General features: G+C 29.0%; 3 protein-coding genes across 13 annotated transcripts in view; all 3 read right to left on the bottom strand.

Moving 5' to 3' along the window:
• Nucleotides 1-217: 217 nt before the first annotated feature.
• LOC127279776 (trypsin-like) lies at nt 218-1613 on the bottom strand. The gene is made up of 4 exons (XM_051302335.1): nt 1446-1613; nt 1026-1335; nt 541-847; nt 218-456 (listed from the first exon to the last, which is right to left on the bottom strand). Exons 1-4 carry the CDS (start codon nt 1492-1494, stop codon nt 286-288), a joined length of 837 nt encoding a protein of 278 aa, XP_051158292.1. The 5' UTR covers nt 1495-1613; the 3' UTR covers nt 218-285.
• Nucleotides 1614-2554: 941 nt separating this feature from the next.
• On the bottom strand, nt 2555-4407 carry LOC127279777 (trypsin-1-like). Its single transcript, XM_051302336.1, has 5 exons — nt 4293-4407; nt 3850-3966; nt 3513-3705; nt 2928-3234; nt 2555-2746 (listed from the first exon to the last, which is right to left on the bottom strand). Exons 1-5 carry the CDS (start codon nt 4330-4332, stop codon nt 2588-2590), a joined length of 816 nt encoding a protein of 271 aa, XP_051158293.1. The 5' UTR covers nt 4333-4407; the 3' UTR covers nt 2555-2587.
• Nucleotides 4408-6420: 2013 nt separating this feature from the next.
• The window catches only part of LOC127279772 (tensin), a 52104-nt gene continuing 37771 nt past the window's right edge, over nt 6421-20753 (bottom strand). For 10 of the 11 annotated variants that reach the window (XM_051302318.1, XM_051302319.1, XM_051302320.1 and 7 more), the window contains 11 exons: nt 15296-15573; nt 13875-14392; nt 12008-12221; nt 11684-11836; nt 10915-11412; nt 9786-10093; nt 9190-9268; nt 8353-8536; nt 7929-8276; nt 7572-7854; nt 6421-7484 (listed from right to left, as the gene is read on the bottom strand). In XM_051302318.1, coding sequence (XP_051158275.1) covers nt 7325-7484; nt 7572-7854; nt 7929-8276; nt 8353-8536; nt 9190-9268; nt 9786-10093; nt 10915-11412; nt 11684-11836; nt 12008-12221; nt 13875-14392; nt 15296-15573 — 3023 coding nt within the window. In that variant the 3' untranslated portion in view covers nt 6421-7324. The remainder of the gene's footprint in view (nt 7485-7571; nt 7855-7928; nt 8277-8352; nt 8537-9189; nt 9269-9785; nt 10094-10914; nt 11413-11683; nt 11837-12007; nt 12222-13874; nt 14393-15295; nt 15574-20753) is intronic. The other variant, XM_051302328.1, reaches the window with a different exon arrangement.

Raw genomic sequence — 20753 nt, 5'->3', positions numbered from 1 at the left:
ATCTAAGAGTTTTATAAAAGAAACGCCAATGTATGGAGCAAAAAATAATTCCTATAAAATTTTACTCTAATAGGTATGATAAATCTAAAAGAGTCTCAAATAGCAAATTGAAAAATTATTTTTATACAATGAAACTTAACAGTACTAGGTAATTGTTTTGAAACTTTTATGAAAAGGGTCATTTTTATATGCATTCATAGCAAGAAATAAGAGAAAATATTTTTGTATTAAATTTTTATTACAAGTTTTATAAAATAGAAAATATAATAACTAAAAGTATAAAAGTCATGAATTACTATCAATAGTATTTTTTATCCAATCCACGTAAGACGCAACTTTGGTATAAACTGAGGGGGCTCCAACAGAACCGCAAGGAATAATTCCCCATGAAACAACACCAATAACTTCAGAGCTTCCTGGTGTGATGTTTGATATTAATGGACCACCAGAATCTCCCTGATAATATAATAAGATTAATTTTTAATTAATTAAAAGTAAATAATAATATTTGTCACTTATTGAAAAAAGAAGAAAACTTACGCTACAAGCAGAAGTTCCTCCTGTCAAGGGTCCAGTGCAAACGTTTGTCTCATGAAGAGGGGATGGTCCAGTAAGAGATTCAATGGCACTTTTGCAAGTTCTTAAGTCAACCAATGGAAGTTTTACTGTTTGCAAAGTGTCAGGCATTATTGCATTGTTAATAGTTGAAGTTGATCCCCAACCGGATAAAATTACTTTACCGGTATGTTCAGAGCCTTGTTTTGGAAGTTTGATAATATTCACCGCTTTATTTAGAGTTAAAGGTTTTTTCAGTTTTATTAGAGCAATGTCGTAAGGATTGACACCACTGTAAGAAAAATACATGTATCATTAAATATTTTCGTATTATTTAAAGTATATTAAAATTCTTTAAATGAGTTATTAATAATTTCATGGTTTGAATTATGCCACAGTTAATTTATAACACGATAAAACTTATTGCAAAGTTAAATATATTTCTTGTTATAATTGTGAATTAAACTTACCCCTTGTATTTTTCATGAACTATTGATTTTAACGCTTGAATCGATTGTTCTGTAGTTTCTGTTGAACTGAGGGAATGTTTACCGGCTTTTATAGTAAATTGACCATAACTGGGAACTGCCAGGATACAATGACCGGCAGTAAGAATCCACAATTCGTTAATAATTGATCCTCCGCAAAAGTGTTTATTTTTAATCAAAGGCGGCATGCCCCATTGTAATGACACTTGATGTGGAAACTGTCCCTTGGATGCTTCAGAACCACCCACAATTCGTCCAGATAGTGGCGGTAAATTAAAGCCTACGCGTAATTCTAAAAAATTTCAACAAATATTCATAATATTAAATAATAATGCAATTTATTACATTTCAGATATACTACTATTATCTTAGAAAGAAAATAAAATAAAATAATCAACTTACCTGCATTTACAAGTGCAATGAGAAAAAATCCGATGAGTATCAACTTCATTTTGAAAGTTGTGATATTTCACCATTCCAGCGCACATACTTATATTCCGGCCTTTTATCAGAGTAATCGACTATTCATCATTTCAAAAATCCTCTAATCCACTTATGACACTCCATAAGTACAGAAGGACCCCAAGATATAATGTACGAGATCTCAATTTAATTCAAATGATGATTATACATTTTTCTTACAAACTTAAACAATGAAAAAAATTGTAAATCAAAAGCAATTAACACTGATTTCTGCGGAATTAAATGATGGATGAGTTCAATTTTAATAGAACGCAGCTAATTATGATGTCAATATGAAATCTTATCTTCTAATATTTATCTCACCGATTACTTCTGTTTTTTATGATTTATATTAATGGTGTTACCAATGCGTGCAAAAATTTTATTACAAAAACAATATTTTAGAAATAAAATAAAATTATTAGAACTAATTATTGAAAAATCTAACAATGTATTTAAGCCCCGCTTTCCGAATTTAAAAGAAAAAATATTAATATTTGACACCAGAAACCTCCGAGTTTCGTAAGGTTAGATCAACTTTTTGAATTTACTCTTTTTTAGCGATTATTTTGGTTGCGCAATTTTGAATTTTTGAAAACTTATTTTTTGGCCCATTATGCCTGTCTGAAATTTAAAATTCTAAATTTTTTCTAATTTATTCAACAATTTGGGTATAAAAATATAATTTCAATAAAAAACACAAAAAATACTTATTTTTGTTTGTTTAAATAATCATAACTTTCTATCCTTATTAATAAGTATAGAAAATTAATTTCTCTTAAAGATTCTAAAAGAGTGGGCTGAAATACATAAAATCTACTACTTGGAAATTTTTTAAGGTTGACAACATCGAAGACCATTAGCATGAATGTGGACAAAAACGGACATTTAGGACTGAATGGATAAACAAACTTGTACTTTTAATAGAGTTGTATGATTTTGAAATCAATGTTAGTATAATTTTCATCGATATTGAACTTTTATAAGTAAAATATATAATAAATAATTAATTAATATTATTAATAAATAATAAAAAAACAAGATTTAGGTATGTTTTTATAGAATTTTTTATTAAAATTAATTTATTTTTGAATATTTTCTTTAATCCAATCAGCATATGAGGCAACGCGTGTGTACACCGATGGAGCACCGTGACCGCAAGGCAACATTCCCCAGGAAACAATTCCAACTTGAACTGGAGTGTCTTTGACCGTTTTCACGAGAGGGCCACCAGAGTCACCCTGGAATGCAAATGATAAATTATAATTTTAGGATTTTAAACTCTTATTGTTGTGTGTGCAGTAAGTTGAAATGAATAATTTATACACTGAGAAAAATATGCTATTGAATCAAGAGCATTTTTGCCAAAAGTATAAAAAATATTGTTCCAAAATTCTGACAGAATGTATATTGTATGCTTACCGAGCAGGCAGATGTTGTCTTTGTGATGGGGCCAGTACAAATTTGAGTTTTGTAAAGCTTAGCATCTTTTTCATAAGTGCCAAGTGCTTTTTTACATGTTTCATAATCAACCAATGGCATTTCAGCATACTGAAGAACTTTTGGTAAACTTGGGATCACTTTCTTTGAAACACTTCCCCATCCAGAGAGAACTACTTCTCCTTCAAACTCTTCATCTTGTTGTGGCAAAGAAACTGGGCCAACATGATCATTAAATACAAGAGGTTTTTCTAATTTCAGCAAAGCAATATCATAAGGCGCAACACCTCTGAAATAAATGGTAAGGTGTTTAATTAATAAGTTACAAATTTGGCAACCTTGCTAATAGTAATATCTCTACAAATAACAAAAATTCGGAAAGACTAACTGCAACTTAGAGATACAAAAATTATAATAATTTTTAAAGTGCATTCTACCAAAATTATAATACATTATAATATTACATTATAATAGTTTTTCAATATATAATGATTAGAAAAAAGAAACTTTATTTTTATACTAAAAAAAATAGTTCATTAAATATACTGTATTGTTTGAGAACCTTACCCTGGATATTTTTCGTGGACAACTTTCCTAGAAATTTTAATAAGTTGTTGCTCTGGTCCAGCTTCCATAATTTTGTACTTTCCGGCGTTTATTCTCATTTTTCCAAATTTAGGAATTTCAGTCAAACAATGTCCAGCAGTTAAAACCCAATTTTCATTTACAATCGAAGCACCACAAACATGTGTGTACGGAACTAACATACACGGAGAAAAATGAATATTAACAAAGTTATCTATATTAAATATTTAAGAAATGGATACTTATATATATTATCCAGATCTTAACGCGCAGTATATTAGATATTTGCATTTAAAATCTAATTTGTTATGCTTTTTACCTAACATAGGGAAAATCGACCATTCTAATGAAATTTGATATGGGAATTGTCCAACTTTTGCTGTTTTTCCATCTGTGATACGTGGTGTCAACCCTTCTCTGGGTAAAGCTGCCACGACTGCAAATTTTTAGTTTGAATTATAATGCACATAAATTTATTTTTTGGATAAAACGAAAATTAAATTACTGATAATAATATAATAATAAAATTTTAACTGTGAAAATAGAAACTAATAATTTCTCAATTAAATAATTCTATAGTTTTTAGAGAAATATTTGGCATTTAAATTTTCATTTTTTTATCATACTTTACGATTCGAAAATTCCACAAATTTCCATTCACTGATATAATTACTGTTAAAGCCATTTGAATTAAAATTAAAAATTTATGTAAAATGTTAAATAAGCAAAACTACAAAAACGCTTAATTTGTAATATACATACCATATACAGTGAATGCAAGAATGATATACCTGAGCAACATTTTGGACTGATTGAACTTCTAGTAACGAAATTCACCTATTTATATTCTTAAAATAAGTTATCTATAAAAAAAGATAACTATATATAATTCGCTACACATTCATGAAATTTTTATCAGATATTTATTTTATTAGGTCGATTACCTGCACTTGGACCTTGTGATTCATGAATTGAAAATAAAAGATGTACATTATTTTTCATCTCTAGATCATGATAAAACATGTCTGACAAATTACTTAATCACTTAAATATTTTTAATATAAAAAATTTCCTTCCAAATTCAAGTCTTTATTTTTTAGAAACTAATATTAAATAAAATAATAATTTTTTATTCCATAGATATATGGGCGAATCTTTTAAAGTTTGAATATTAATGTTCCTACTATTTTTTACTTTAAAAAATAGATACAATTCTCAACTAATGATTATTACATATTTATAAGAGATAAGAATCACATTTTAACCTTTGGAATCAATGTATTTGTTGATTTTTTCCATATTTCAATTTTAAAAATTTAGGATAAGTGCACCAATTACCGTAAGTACGTAAGTTTCGAAGTTCATAATTTTCTTTTTGATAAAAATAGTATATTGCAAAAAATTTTAAAAACAAAAATATTTTCTAAATAATCTTTATATTTCCAACTATATTTTTTGGATTAAATTATTGATATAATGTTAATATAATGATTGCATGTAAATATTTTTGTTAAAACAAATATTTCACTCGAGAATTGGTGTTCTTGGTTTTTTTGGTCGTACAGTTATTGTACTCATTAATATCAAGAATTGTGTGCAGGAATTTTTAGGAACACTAAAATAAATTTTTTAGCACATTTTTTCTTCAAAACACGTTTTTTTCATAAAAATTTGTTCTATTTAAAATACATCTTAATAAATAAAAAATTAAATGTCTTGAATCGAAACAAACCGATTGATTATAAATAAGATCGTAATACTGAAGAAATCTGGTGAGTAAAAAGAAAGCACATTTTGATTACACTCAAGAATATTATTTTTCAACTTCATTAAGCTTTTGCGATTCGCAGCCATATTTATTTATTAATTACACAGCCCCACAAAAAAAAGTGTCATGTACTTTTGACCGGAATACCCTATCCCTATGTATTTTGACGCGCTGAACACGAATCCGAAGTCCGTTTTGCTCCATCACGTCAGGATTTTTTTCTAACCTCAAAAAACATGTCGGATTTTGAGAAGTAGGCGATTTTTTTAAAAATTGATGTATTATAACTTCAAACTTGGTATCTGGGGGTTTTTTGTGTCGCTGATTACGAATCTGAAGTTAGATTTTCAAAAATTGAAAATGGCGTATCTAATATGGCCGATAGAACTCCATGTTGGATATGCCATTTTGAATTTTTGAAATCTGACATCAGATTCGTAATCTGCGACCCAAAAAACCCCTAGATACCAAGTTTGAAGTAAATCTTAAAATTTTTTCAAAATTCGTCCGCCATATTGGATCCGCCATTTTGGATTTTGAAAATCTAACTTCAGATTCGTAATCAGCGACACAAAAAACCCCCAGATACCAAGTTTGAAGTTAATACATCAATTTTTAAAAAAATCGCCTACTTCTCAAAATCCGACATGTTTTTTGAGGTTAGAAAAAATCCTAACGTGATGGAGCAAAACGGACTTCGGATTCGTGTTCAGCGCGTCAAAATACATAGGGATAGGGTATTCCGGTCAAAAGTACATGACACTTTTTTTTGTGGGGCTGTGTTATTCTTTAAAATTAATATTCCAAAATAATAAAATATCAATAGTTGAGAATTTTCAATCTATAATTTGTGGAGTCGCGTAAAAATTAAGTTATTCTTTTAATGGAAAATTACGTAACCTTTTTAGTGCATCAGTAATTTTTTGGAAAGATATATCTAGATTAATATCATTAATAAAAATATAATCTATATGATATGCCATGATTTGATGAAAAGATAACCTAGATTTTGCACATCTGATAATAACTTTATAATATTTTTTGCATTTTTTGTTTAAATTTTATAGTTTCAATGTTATTAAATTAGTAAAACGATGTTGCAGAAGGAAAATAAATGAAATATTATATTTTATTTGTTATTTTATTATAATCATTGCATATATGTGGAAAGAGGTTGAATATAAATATAATAATCATTACAATAATTGTACTGACTGAAGTTAAATTAACATTAAACTGTTATTTATTTAAGACTGGCAAAATTATTTTTTAAAGGGATAGGATGTAAATTTATTAGGATCAATATTGTCGTACTTATTTGATTTTAATTGACTGTCAACGTTTCTAGGCATAGTAATAGACGAGCTTATTTCATAAGCTACAATCGTCATCTCTTATAATGGCAAGAACCTTAATTTATATTATTCAAGACTTTATCGGACTTTATATTAATGAAATATCTAGTTTTTGTCAGAGTTTTTAAATCGTAAGTAAACTCCCTTTAAAAGAAACTTATGTTAACTTTTCTTAAAGCGTTAATATTATATACAGTTATATAAACATGTATCGACATGCAATATAATAACAATATTGGCTTGCAACAGTCGTAATATATACTCGAATAGACTTTTAACTTTTATTATCTTGTGAATAAGACTATCGAAAAAATGTTATCCTCTCAACAATCTAATTACCTTACATTATTCTACAAGTAATATTTTCTTAAACAAACTTTCAAGGCAGTTTCTCTTTCTCTTCTTTCAAAAAAAATATTTACTTTTTGTTTATTTAAAATATCCTTTTGATTCAATGCTAATTTTTTTATTGTGAAAATTAGGTACTTTTCATTAACTGTAAGGTATTATTTATATTTTAATAAATAAGAAATTGACTTATCTTGCTGGCATTCAATTTCATTGTTTGAACTATTGTGAGTTAAAACAATAAACAACAATAAATACGTGATTAAATTAAGCAAAGAAAAGTTTAACGACAGTTTCTTACAAGATTTTGATTCAGTGTTATATCAGACGATGTTTGCTTTTACATGAGAATTGCCCATCATAACTTTGTTAACGAAATTAACAATAGCTACAGCCGGTTGCTCGGGCTCCAATTCAGCAAAGATGTGGCATTGGTTGTCGGATTTGTGAGCCGGTTTTCGTGCAATGAATCCGAAGCAACGACTGAAATGCACAATGTCAGTGTTAGAAAATAGTTTTAAAAAAGTTAAAAAAAAGAAAAAAAAAGAAGAGAGTGGGAGAGATGCTTACTGGGCACTAAGGGCTCTTCCAGTGACATCGCTGATAAAATTCCAAGAGCGTTCATCAGGATCGAGACCGCAATAACTGATATTATTCGTAGGGTAATGTCTGCGAAAGAAAAGTTTGCGGGCATTGTCAGTCAAAGTAATGCCCTGTGTGGAAACCTTAAAGTGCACTATGGTAGCAACAGGAAGAGGCTTCTGACTAAATAACATTGCAATTGTTTTTTTGATAGCCTGAGGTCCAGTTAGCGACTCGGTGTCCAATGTGAATAAGTACAGTACATTGCAGGCTGCAACAAAGAACAAATTTATTACTCGACAAGTTAATAAACCTTCCTTGAGTATAAATTGACAAGATAATTACCAGCTCCTTGCGCTAAAAGTTGTTGTGCACTATTTGTTCCTGGTGAGTCAAGCGATCTCAGTGTCGCATCCGGTTCTGGAAGCAGCAATTGAATTGGCAAAGCCATTGCCATCAAGCTGTGCTGATAAACTAAAGCGGAAAGGGAACTGAAGACTGGTTCATTGGCGCATCCTTTGAGTCGCACTCCCCTGGACGTGGGTTCAATTAGAAAATGTCTAACAAGCTCACATGATGGTGCACCAGGTGGGGGAGTTGCTACTTTAAGTGCTAAACCAAAGCCACCAGGAAATGAATTACTGTCACGAACCACGAATGTACCTGGAGTTGCATCTTTCAACATCGAAATTGCTGAAACAAAGTTTGTTTTCAAATTTCTTTACTTCAAATATATTATTTATATAAAATATTTGGAGAATTAAATCACCTTGTTCTCGGGATATATTTGGTTTATACCAAATCTTGCTTGTGTCACGAACAAATTTAACGTTGACATCCGCAACTTCCTGTGGTTCCGTGTTCGAATGAATGCTAGACCGTCTCGAAGTATAATACTGAACTTGAATGGATGTTGGACCAACGCTGTTTATTGAATTGTACGATGTTGCAGACTGAAAGGAGCAAAACAAATTATTTTATCGTTTGTTAATACCGTCTGAAGGTTGATTGGGATGATAACTTGACCCTTTATGAGATTTCACCAACTTCGATTAAGCACTTATTATTCAATTAATTCTCTTAAGCTAGACTGATTGATTAATTACAGTGATTCACTTGTAACCGTAGTTGATGAAAATCTTGATCCCTCATTAAAATGTTTTATTGCACATGTAATGTTTAAAGATAATAATTATTGTTATTGTTCACGTTAATTCAGGCATACAAATATTTTATTTTTATAGAATTTTCAATAAAAATTTAAATCATACTTTTTTCAATACTAACTTCCTACACAGACCAAGAAATTTTCTGACTATTTTCTAAAGTTGATGTGCAATCTACAAGCTTACGAAAAGTCAGTTTTATATTAAAATTTACACTCAACATTATTAATTTTGCCTCAATATTGCTGTATAATATTCGCTTAAGTTTTGAGTTCAATATTTCCTTATAAGTGAAAATTTCAATATTAAATAGATACTTCGTGAACCTCGCAAATGAATATTTTAAAGATTTCAAATCAACTTTAGAAAATATTGAGAAAAATTTCTTATATTGTGTAGGTTAATTTTTTATTTATCTTAATATAAATTTTTCTTCTTACCTTAGGACTTTGAGTGAAGTCGAAATGTGTTGGTACACCAGTTACACCATATTGAGAAACTGCCAATTCGTCTGGTTTGCTATAAAAACATATAAATAATTTAAAATAAAAACAAAACTTATTATTTGCAATATTAAGGAATATATGGGGAAGTCCTTCCTTGCCGACTCAACATATCGAAATCGATATTTTTGATTTGATTATCAATTTTATTTTTTTTTCTTAATAAGTCAAAGTACTCTGAAATTTGATTTTCGTTGTGAAAATCATAAAAAAAGTCCCCAAATTCAATGGTTTTTTGTTTGTTTCTTAAAACATAGAAAATAAATATGAAAATTTATATGAAAAATAATATATTTTTAAAAATTTTGCATACTTTATAAGATAAACACAAGAGCCTATAAATTAATTTTTATTTAAGAGTTTTAGTTATCACAAAAATCTAAAATTTTGAAAAATCCATGGATACACGATTTTATAAAAAGAAATTTAAAAAAATCATAGTACTTTTTTTCCGTAGAGTACAAAGAAATGAAAAAAAATTAGCTAAATAAAAAATTTAAGCCACGGACTCACCCAAATGTAACTTAACTTACCGTTGAATTGTCGGACTTTTGGGAGGAAGTCTTTGATGCCTAGCTGTGTCTCTGCGTTCCTCAATATAAATTGCTCGATTCATATAATTATTGTTCATGTTGCCAATTCCAGAATCAATATGATTGTTATTAATATTGTACCCAGAATCGTTAATATTTGGTGTAATATAATTGCGATCAGGTGCAAAAGTCACTGTGGGAGATGTGTTCACGTATGGTGTGCGTGGAACCGGAAATGCTGGAGTCTGCGGTCGAGAAGCGCCGGGACTTGTACTTCTCTCTGTCCACGATGAGGAATCATTGTGAGACTGGAAATGCATTTATAACAAATATATTGCTTCACAAATTACTTAATGAAAAAGCAAAGTAAATGTTCAAATAAGTTATTCATAATTATTATTATGCTTGTGTACATATATAAACTAATTAAAGCTTCATTGGATATTATTAAAAATGAAAAAGCTATTTTACATTTCTATTAAGTAAAACATTATATGAATTAAAACACAATTTTTTAAAATTACTTACATGTGAATATTTTTAAAAATATTTTATTTTTTACACGTTTTTTTATGAATACTGCTTTGTATTTTTTTTGTTTAATGATTTTATATTCAAATAGTACATAATTAAAAAGTAAAAAAAAATTTGCTTTGCGAATTTCTTTTTCAATGAATTTTTATAAAATTTATAATAATATATTTATTTTCATATTTATGAATTTTCTATAAACTTTTTAAAGAGTTTTTTTAAAAAAAAATACTTTTTAAGAAGAAATTTGATATTTTTAAATTTTTCAGGTGTAACTGATGTTGGAGTGGATCCAAACAAGAGTTTTGGGAAAGAAGGCATCAAAGGTATTTTTTTATAATTAAAAAGATTAAATTCATAGTTACTAAGACTTGATGTAGAAAGAACAAACAGTCGTGGTCCCTATTCTGAATTCGCGCCTTGATGGCTATTTGTACCAATTCTCGTGTCTCATAAAATGATGATTCTTCAATATATAACAATTATAATTAAAAGAAATGGACTTTTCACGAGAATTGGATCAGCCTCGATAACTGGTGCAATTAAAAAAGCAAAAATTGAATAAAGAGGTGAAAAAGCAATGCAAAATGCGACAAACCTGTACACTACTCTGCCATGCATTTGGCGACTGATTAGGGGTACTGTTAGTGGTGCTGATCATAGTGTTGATGATTGATGTGTCAGGTGAAACTAAATTGACGTGAGCAATTTGGTTAGTAGTTGGTGATCCATGTAGGGATGAGACGTCAGTCAAGGAGTGAAGATGATGACTCTCATCCGTAATCTTTAAGGAGTCACCTTGATCCACAACAGTCAGTAGACCTGCGTCTTCTGATTCAATTTTATATACCTCGCGACTTCCAGGTATTGTTTCTTTTGATTCGTGACTATTATTTTGCACATTTATAGATTCAGTAAGAAAATTGTTAAAGAGTCGATATTCTTTGAGCAGAGTTTCTGCTCGTGCAAAACTATCGCTACGCAATTCTGGCCTAGGTGGCTGCTGAATCTGCTTATTCGTTCGATTTAAATTTTGATGATGGATTAGGCCTACGGGTGGAGCTGCGATTAATGCTGCATGTAAGGATGATGGACTCTGTAATTGCAAGTCAAGCTCTATCTGTTTCAGGCTACATGCTTTTCTAAAAACTATATTATGTGTGCTAGTCAAAATACAAGTCTCTCTAATAATATATATTAACAAAAATTAGTTGCTTATTTTATAAGTTACAGAATACTTATTTTCATTTTCAGAACGAAATTTGTTTACAAATATTTTTAAGGTAAATTATTAAAAGCAGATTCGTTTTCGTGTCGATCTCTAATTAAAAGTGACTTAATTTTTTCTGACTTGTGTAATTAAATACCTGATTGTCGTGGTATTTACGAAAATCGTAAGCCCTTTTTACGGCAACAAAAGGTCTCTCATTCACACTTTCTGTTCTCGATCTGCCGAGAGTTGAATTTCCAATACTGGTCGATCTCTGCGGAAGTAAAGGACTCGATGGAGCTGATGTTCTCTGAATCAAAAAATTTTCCTCCAATCACAATTATTGTCTCACAATCGCGTACAGTTTACGGCAAAAATCAACATTTTAAAACCTATATTGAATATTAGAAATTTTACTATTCCAATTATTTCAAAAATTTTCTGACTGCATGGCAAAAGTTGTTCTATTTGAAAAACTCACTTGGACTGAAATCGGGCTGCTTGTCCAATAATCATCTTCATCATCTAAAATTGCCGAGTCACTGGCATATCCGTCGTGCCTCAATCGTGATCTTTGTACTGTTTTCAGTTCACCAAGCATTCGATTTCCAGCTTCCAGTCTCCAAATTTTTGCTGGATTTCTCTCATCTTTTCTTGCTGCCAATTTTAACTGCTGTTGCCTCAACCAGGACAGTCTAAAGTTTTAATGAATTTAACATTACAGGATATATTAATTTTCATCATGTGTATATATAAGTACATTAATTTTATAGATCATAAGAATTACGAAAACCTGAACTATGCCGTAATAAATATGTTTTGCTCAACAGAAATAAGTAAAACTTATAAAAGAAAAGTTATATCGTTGTAGTATACGGCTGAATTAGCGCGTCTCGTCTGTTCTATATTTATAATTATGTCAGAGGGCGGCCGGGTTCTTAAAATATTATACAAGGCTAGATTTCTTTCTTTCTTTCTTTCTTCATTTTTCCATGACTTTTATTAATTATGTCACAATACCATAATAAGTATATTTTATAAAATTTAAACATAAAATTTTCACCTCATTCATCGAATGAATAAGTTAATAATGTATTTGCAAGAATATTTACAAACTGAAACAGAAAACTCTCTCTTGGAAAATTCAATCAACTATAAACCCGTCAGTCGAATTCCTTGACCGTAAACGTCTTGTTCATCTTAACTCAAGCCTCATATAGCAACTTGAACATTTAATTTCACTAACTTTTCAAAAGTATATACCGTATAGGAATACCATCATGTCAGTCATAGTCCATGAGTGCGAGTGAGACGACAATATGCGTAATGCTCGTTTTTTTAATAGAATTATTTGAAATATAATTTGGAAAACTTTTTAAGTGCTAAACTATATAATTTTAAAAGTAATTTTATTTTAGACATAATAAGATTATACAATATATAAGGGGCAAAATTTTTGAAGCGATCCAACTCAAAAAAATTTCTCTGATCAGGATAAAACTTGTCAAAAAGGGTTAAATTGTTAACTTTATTGCATAATAGTTATATGACTTTTCAAAGAATCCATAATTTACATTTTTGATGTAGGATCACTTGAGAAATTTTTTTCCATAAATATGTACTTTATTTCTGAGCGGTATATTTATAATTTACAAAACTAAAAATAAATTTTAAATTACGTTTTACTATAATTTATTTATCTACTTATAAATGTTAATCAAATTTTAATATATACAACGTATAGTGAATTTTATGTACTACTGGTTTATAAAATTGAATAACTATACTATTCCATATTTTAAAAAAATGAGTAGGTTACTTCCTCCTACATTCCCATAATATTTTAATTGAATATTCAAATAGAGTCAAATAACATACGCTTCCGCATTTAATACTAATCGTCGTTTATTAAAAAGGAAATTTTTGTTCAGTTTGTTCTTTAATCTAATTTTTTTTATTTTCTGCTGTATATATACTACTTCTTTTGAAGTATCAAAACACAAATTTTAATAATATTAAAAAGATGCATAAATTCCACCTACTAGGTTCATTTTTATTGCGTTTAAAATTATTTTACCAGAAACAGATATAATAATTTTTAATCTGTACAAATTTTACAAAATTTCTCTTAAATTTTTGACATTTTGGTGTTCAGATTAAAATTCAATAAATTCTGAAGTTTAAATTTTAACCGAAAGCACAAATCTGCAAATTCTCTTTTTTTGGTTCTTAATTAACGTCATTTATATCCTGTCTGCTAGTAAAAAACACATTTATCTTAAATCTAAAGTGATTAGTCGATTTTGTTTATGTGTATATTTAACTTTAGAAAAAAGTAATGTACTCACCCATCAATGTGTTCCATGTTGTGTTTAATTGAACCATTGGAAAATTCTGTCGGAGGTTGAGGAGGCGCTGAAGAATTATGAGGGCTGATGGGACTTGTACTTTCTCCGAGAATATCATTTATATCAACAACAGGTGCAGACGCCTTTCTAACTAATGATGGTGAAGAGAGTTTTTGATGTTTAATCATATCTGAAGTGGCACCATAAGAGAATGGTTGACTAGTTTGTCTCGCGTGATAGGGAATGTCGTCATCAATGAAGTCTATATTTCCAAGAGGTGAAAATGAATCGCCATATTTTCGATCGGGAGATCCTCGAAAGTCAACTGCGTCGTACACTCTTCCAAAGTCTGTGCGAACAGAAGGACTACTCGATTCTTTTCCAGCACCGTAACTCCTATACGAATCCTTCAAGGTCGAATAATTCGAAGAAGTGGGATGACTGCCGTGACTACTATAACTTCGAGAACCATTTCTGTCTGTTCGATGAAATTCGTTCGTTGGGGCATCTGGCATTGACTGAGCATTAAAGTTAAACAGATCAGATTAAATGACAGATGACTTAGGGATAAAGGTAAAACTTTATAGGTAAATAAATTATTTAGATTTCATAATGGCAACTATTTTCATCCAAAGAATTGTAGTTTAACAAATTCTAATTTTGTAAATTCATTTTTAGCCAACGTAATGTTACAAGTGAAAACTTACTTCAATTTACGTATAATTAGACAAAAGTTTATTCTTACAGTAACATACTATTGTGATTATAGAATATACATTTTAACTTACAAACAAACAAAATTTCTTGATACTATATTAAAATTGATGGGCTGGGAAATTAAATTTATTATGGATAAAATGAACTCTCTAATTCTGAATTAGTGAAATTCTACTAATTTTAATTCTTCTTTTCTTAGTATTGTTAATCTTTTCTAGAAATATTTTTAGAAAAATAATACATAAAGACACTGTCGAGTTTCAATATAGTTTAGTAATTGATCGAAATCAAAAACTTTGAGGTTAAGAGTTTATTCTAGGAAATTAATAATTATAAGAAAATAAAAATATTATGTCAATATTTTTAATCAGATGCACATAAAAAGAATTTATAATATATAGATAAGACAATGATAACAATGTGTATACCGGTAACGCGTATTGTACTTACAATAAAGTACTGAAAATAATCATTGTTGAACGTCATCAATAATAGAATAATTTTAATAATTTCAACACATTAGACTTGAAATAAATATTATCGTCACGTGACAATTTCACTTCTTGATTAGTACCTTTAATTCATTAGTAAAAGAGTTGATAAATCTACTAATTGGTTAGTAAAATGTTAAAGTACTAATATTGAAATATTTTACTAATTCAGATTTAGAGAGGAAAGAAAAATTGTATATTTCAAGTCCATACCTCAACGGTAAGCATCATGTCGTGTAATAATTTATCAAGATCACCATGAGCTTGATTTTCAGCTTCAATTTCAGGGGGACTAGATCGTTGTGGTGGTCCACTACTAATTCCACTGTCCATGGAAACAGTCAGTGGAGAACCACGAGTTCCACCTCCTGTAGGTGGATGTACCACTGCATAAATTGATCCATCCAAAGGACCGCAAGTATATCCTAATCCACGAGGAGATGTTTGTAAAGGATTAGAATGTGGAGGTAAAGATAGCGGCGTGTCCCGATCTACAACAAAGTAATTTACATCATTTACTCTGAAAAAACTATAAAAATAATTCAAGTTTACATTTTATATGTTTGTTCCTATTATATTTTTAATACGTTAATTTCTAAAAGATAAACCAGTGTCATTGCATATACTAAGTTACTTTTCCAGTTTATTCGACGTTATCTGATGTCAATAAAATAAACTTGGTAGGTACTACAAATTGATTTCATTTATTGCATTTAATTCATGTAGTGAAAAAGTGGTTTTTATCAGTATAACGACAGGAAACTGCTTTTTATTTTTTTAAAAAGGTAAGGTTTATTGTACCTATTGATTGCTTTCTCTTTGCAGAGGAGGGTAAATCATGTTCAGAGCTGCTCCAATTTATATATCTGATGGAGCAAAGACTTTTTTTTATTTCAATCTCACACGATTAGATGTTTTTTTTTTTTAAATATTCTCAGTCTTGTCACTAAAATCTCAAGTAAAAGTTAAAATTTATGTTTAAAATATTTTTCATTGTATTACCTATCAATGTAAGTTATATGTCAGTTGGTGAAAAAAAATGAAACCTTTATTATCTTGTGAGTTCGACGTGGCCAAGGTATCACGGCAAATGACTGTAAAATATACTCTGAGACTGAGACTTGAGGTTGAAATGTGAACAGGGGACTTTATGTCTGAAACATTCTCGGTTTAAACGTGTAGCATTTAAAATATGCGACAGACTTTGAACTCTCTAACATTGATCGTACGTCCTACAACTGAATTATTGTGCAAGTTGTTCTGTTGAATTCATCGAAAACTCTATTTATTTTATAGCTGTTAAAACATAATATTCATCAATAAATGTACAATTTACAATGATAAATGCTGCAATTTAATTAAATTATAATTCAAGCTATGCTGAAATTTTGTTGTATTTTCAACTTTGAGAAAATTCCAGGTTTATAGGTGGGCGTTGAAAGTAGATTTAAAAATTAGAAGATGTTGTAAAAAGACATAAAATTCTACCCCCTTGCTATAATAAAGAATAGAAAATAAATTTGTTACAACTCGAATTGAGGACACGAATGGTTGGTAAAGCGCACTGGACGTCTATACCATATGCGGCCGACGGCTTTCTTCTTTTGCGGACACCAACTTTTTTCTTTGACTTCTCGTGGTCAGCGGATTCAAGTGGTAGACTTGTTTCAAGAGATTTCAAGAATACCACACCTTTCCGCCACGTCACAACGAATCATGTAAAATTAACAGTGCAGAATAACGCAAGTTAACATATTATCCAAAAAGAATTTTCTCCTTACAGTTTACAACTACATTTTAAGTCTAGATTAAATGACTACCTCTTTGTTTTAAATAAAAATTATTTGCTTCACACAAACAATATTTATTTGAAACAAAAAAATATTTATTTAGCTCTAAGACAAATATATGTTTTCTCTGGGTGTAATGAATAATACATATATTTTAATCCGCAGAGATAGCACAATATTTATGAACGGATTGTTTTTTCAAGTATTACTATAATGCTTAGAAAAAATTAATGGAATCTATTGCGCAGCTAAAAATGCTGAATTATAATTTTGAAATTTGACACGCAAACTTCCTCGGATACTATTTGAAAGGAAAAAAAAAGTTTTCAAGGTATTAATCTCAAAATGGATAGGAAGATGAAGACTTACATAATCATTTAAGGTCACGCGTTCACATACACAAATACGCATATGTAATCATACTCTATCTGCGTGTTTGCAAATGTTCATTGCTCTGCCCTCAAGTCAAGAAACTCCTTTCTGCGGGTATATTCTTATATGAGCGTTCAATCTAACGGAAAGCTTTAAATGCCATAACTTCAAGGCACCCTTGGTTCAAGTTATTTTGACAAAAAAGATGTGAAAATACTTCGAGTAGCGGAGAATATAATATTACATAGGTATACCTATACATATAGGGTGTTTTCAACGTCTCGCTGTGAGCATCCTCGGAGCACGAAAAGGTTCTCAACTTTTCATGCTCTAAGGTAAATAGCCCAATTAGTGTCCTACTAAAAACTTTTCTAAAGTTATAATGAGGTAAAAATTTCTTTCAAAATTCTTAAAAATATTAGAACAAAAAATAATCTGTCGAGAAAAAAATGACATTTCATTGAACAAAAGTTAATTAATAAATTATTATTTAATTATTGAATTACACTGAATAATTAATAATTAATATTCTATACTGAAACCAATTTGCGATTATCATTCAAATGCGATGTTCTCATTGCAGTCAAAATGCGAAATAAAAATGAAGAACCTTTAAATTAAGGAACTTTGATGTGTAATGCACAAATTTCTTTTATTTAAAGAAATTATTTAATTTAATTCAAATGCTTTAGAGTTAAAAAAGATACTTTACAACGCAGTTCTTTCAGTTCAATTTTCTATCTAGATACCGCATCAAGAAATCAAACTTTCTCGTGCCGGTGAATTGATTTTTTGTGTTTAATGAGTGAAGTGAGGGTTTTTTCCTCATTAAATAAATAGAATTGAGGAGAATTTAAAGAAAAATTTTCAAATTAAGTAACCCACTCGATGGATAAAATATAATATTTAATACATATTTTATTAATTATTATTATTAATTAATAATATAAGGTTAATTACAACATTTAATCGTAACTATAATGTAAAGAAATTTTAAGCTTTTGTGAGCAAAAGTGTTTTCTTTTTTGTTTGAGAAATTGCAATATGATATATGATTGAAGCAAATAATTTAAAAATAAAACTATTGTGGAAAAAATGTCACGTTTTAGCGCTAGATCCGCGCCACACAGTTGAACGTACAAGTAGTAGTGACAGTCAGTAGACATGCGCAGAATGAGTCCCACTGGACGATGACACTACTACTTGCGAATAGTGAAAATAGTATGCCAAAACGATGCTTTCTTCAATGAAAATTGCAATATTTAATAAATTATAAAAGTGGTAATAAATTTTTTTTATTTAGATATGAAAAGATAAAATCATGAGCAAATGTGTCATTAGCATGTACATGCTTAAATTTTATTAAAATTTAATAAATTGTTTCGTAACTATTAATATTCTTAAATAATGCTAATTCAAAAATTCCACATGACACTAAAGTTTGCAGATTTATAAAAATTATTGTAAACCTTCAAAAATTTAAATCTGATATAATTTTAAGATTAATAGTACAGATATAAACCTTTTCACAGTTATCAAATCTGATTTGATCATGCAAGAATTGCTTACTTTTTTCTCAGGTATAGATATTTTATTTCTTTTTTTTAGAAGTACTTTACATTTAAGTCGATCACAGTTACATACATGTATATAAAATAATCATGCGTAAAGGAAGCGATCTGGGACAAGGACGTTTATACGTGAACTGTGTTTCTAGATATCACTTTATGGCCCACAAGTATAGGTAAAAACACTTCGTATTTTTATTTATTTAAATTTCCTCTTTGTAAAACTTTGTTACTTCTTGTCTTTTTTTTGAAAAAAATACTGTTTTATTTAATTGATTTATTTATTTATTTAACTTCTATTTAGAGTATTAATTAAGTAAAAAGATATGATTATTTTAGTACTTACAGTACTCAATAAAATACAAACTATCTTGTACTTGTGTCATATATAAATATTTTTTGTTTTGTTACATTCAACAAGTATTTTTTAACTTTTAATGTTATTAAAAAAGGCTTTTAACATAATTTATAAATCTAAGGAAAGTGCTATCAAAACTGCGCGGTTGATAGTTGAATAACTTTCACTTTCAGGAAATTCAATTTTTGCTTTGAAGAATATTATAGGTTTGTTCAAAACATTTAATTTTAACAAAGAATTTTGGTATTATAACTAGGTGAATATTAATAATGTTTTTTTTCTTAATGAAGGGTTTTATTATATAGTAATTTTAATTTATTTAGGTATTTCAAAAGATGTATTCTAAATTTTAAGAAACGTTGTAATAGTTAAATAAAGAAATATTCCAGCGTATGATTTGCAGAGATGAAAGGCGAAAATTCTTTTGAATTTTGTAGAGTTACATAGATGCTTGTGCAACACAAATAAACCAGTTGACTCCAGACAGACTATTTTCAGCGTTTTACTCCTCAACATTTATGGAACTATACACATGGAAATTATCGGAAGCACTACTGCGAAAGCTTTTTGATATTAATGTGTATAAAGTCGGTCAAGGGTCAAAAAGTACAAGAAGAAGTATTGCTTTTCTTTTTTTTAAGGAAGTAGGAAAGAAAAATTAGAAGCAGAAAAAGAGAAAGGAAGTGGTTAGACAAAGATCTCAGAATAGGAATAAATGTATTCAAAAGAGAAGAACTAAGATCCCATTGTTAATCAAACATCTTCTACAGTTGGTTATCATTGGTTACAACTACCTCACGAATTTTTTTTAATTTTCTGCAAACTGGTCTCATAAAAAATTCAATTTGCTCTTTTCAAATTCATAAATAATATTTGTTTGATAAAAAAATCGTATAATTAAAGCGGTTAAATTTACACTCTAATCAGTGATTACCTTTTAGTCAAGGTTGGAGAATTCATTTACTGTTGCGCCAAATTGTATAATGCAACTGCATGTACAAAAAAACTTGTAATCTTACATTTACGATAATATCGACAATGCATACACTGAAATTAGTTTTCACATTCCTTTCTCATAAAATACGATTCAATTCTTAATTTCTCATTTTGAAATGCTTCATTCAAAAATAATACTTTTAATATAGTCAAAATGTACAACAATAATATTCGTATATTCCGTTACTTGTTTACAAGGCCGTTCACGAACTGAACTGTTGAGAGCGCGGAGCGCAGATCCTCGGTCACTCCGAGAATAACTCTCGCGCCTCTAGCGCCATCCTCGATTAAAGTCAGAGAATTAAATAATTAGATTGACTGTAATGTGTATATGGTTTTTGTTAATGTGCAACAATACTATCAATGTTTATCAATTTTCATTCTCAAACTGAAAAAAATCAAAATTTAATTTTTTTAATTAACAATATTCCTTATAAATTCTATAAATAAGAAAATAAAAAACAAATTGTACTTAAAAATTTAAAGAAAATAACGAAAAAATAGTTTAAAAAATATATTATTTTCTTACAGTTCTTGTATTTTTAATTTGGATTGACATTCAAATAACGAATTTTTGCTGACTAAAA

The sequence above is a fragment of the Leptopilina boulardi genome, unplaced genomic scaffold (assembly GCF_019393585.1).
Source record: "Leptopilina boulardi isolate dan_hultmark-lab unplaced genomic scaffold, ZJU_Lbou_2.1 LbouV2_223, whole genome shotgun sequence".
Lineage (NCBI taxonomy): Eukaryota > Metazoa > Arthropoda > Insecta > Hymenoptera > Figitidae > Leptopilina > Leptopilina boulardi.
This window is presented reverse-complemented; position numbering and strand designations above follow the sequence as displayed.

What these genes read in the sequence shown, in the direction of transcription:
- LOC127279776 (XM_051302335.1), bottom strand. Translation starts at nt 1,494, where the DNA reads ATGAAGTTGATACTCATCGGATTTTTTCTCATTGCACTTGTAAATGCA. An exon ending in CATTGCACTTGTAAATGCAG is followed by an intron (nt 1,336 to 1,445) that starts GTAAGTTGATTA and finishes GAAATTTTTTAG; the next exon opens with AATTACGCGTAGGCTTTAAT. An exon ending in GAGGAACTTCTGCTTGTAGC is followed by an intron (nt 457 to 540) that starts GTAAGTTTTCTT and finishes TTATATTATCAG; the next exon opens with GGAGATTCTGGTGGTCCATT.
- LOC127279777 (XM_051302336.1), bottom strand. Translation starts at nt 4,332, where the DNA reads ATGTTGCTCAGGTATATCATTCTTGCATTCACTGTATATG. An exon ending in GTCGATTTTCCCTATGTTAG is followed by an intron (nt 3,706 to 3,849) that starts GTAAAAAGCATA and finishes CGTGTATGTTAG; the next exon opens with TTCCGTACACACATGTTTGT. An exon ending in GTCCACGAAAAATATCCAGG is followed by an intron (nt 3,235 to 3,512) that starts GTAAGGTTCTCA and finishes CATTTATTTCAG; the next exon opens with AGGTGTTGCGCCTTATGATA.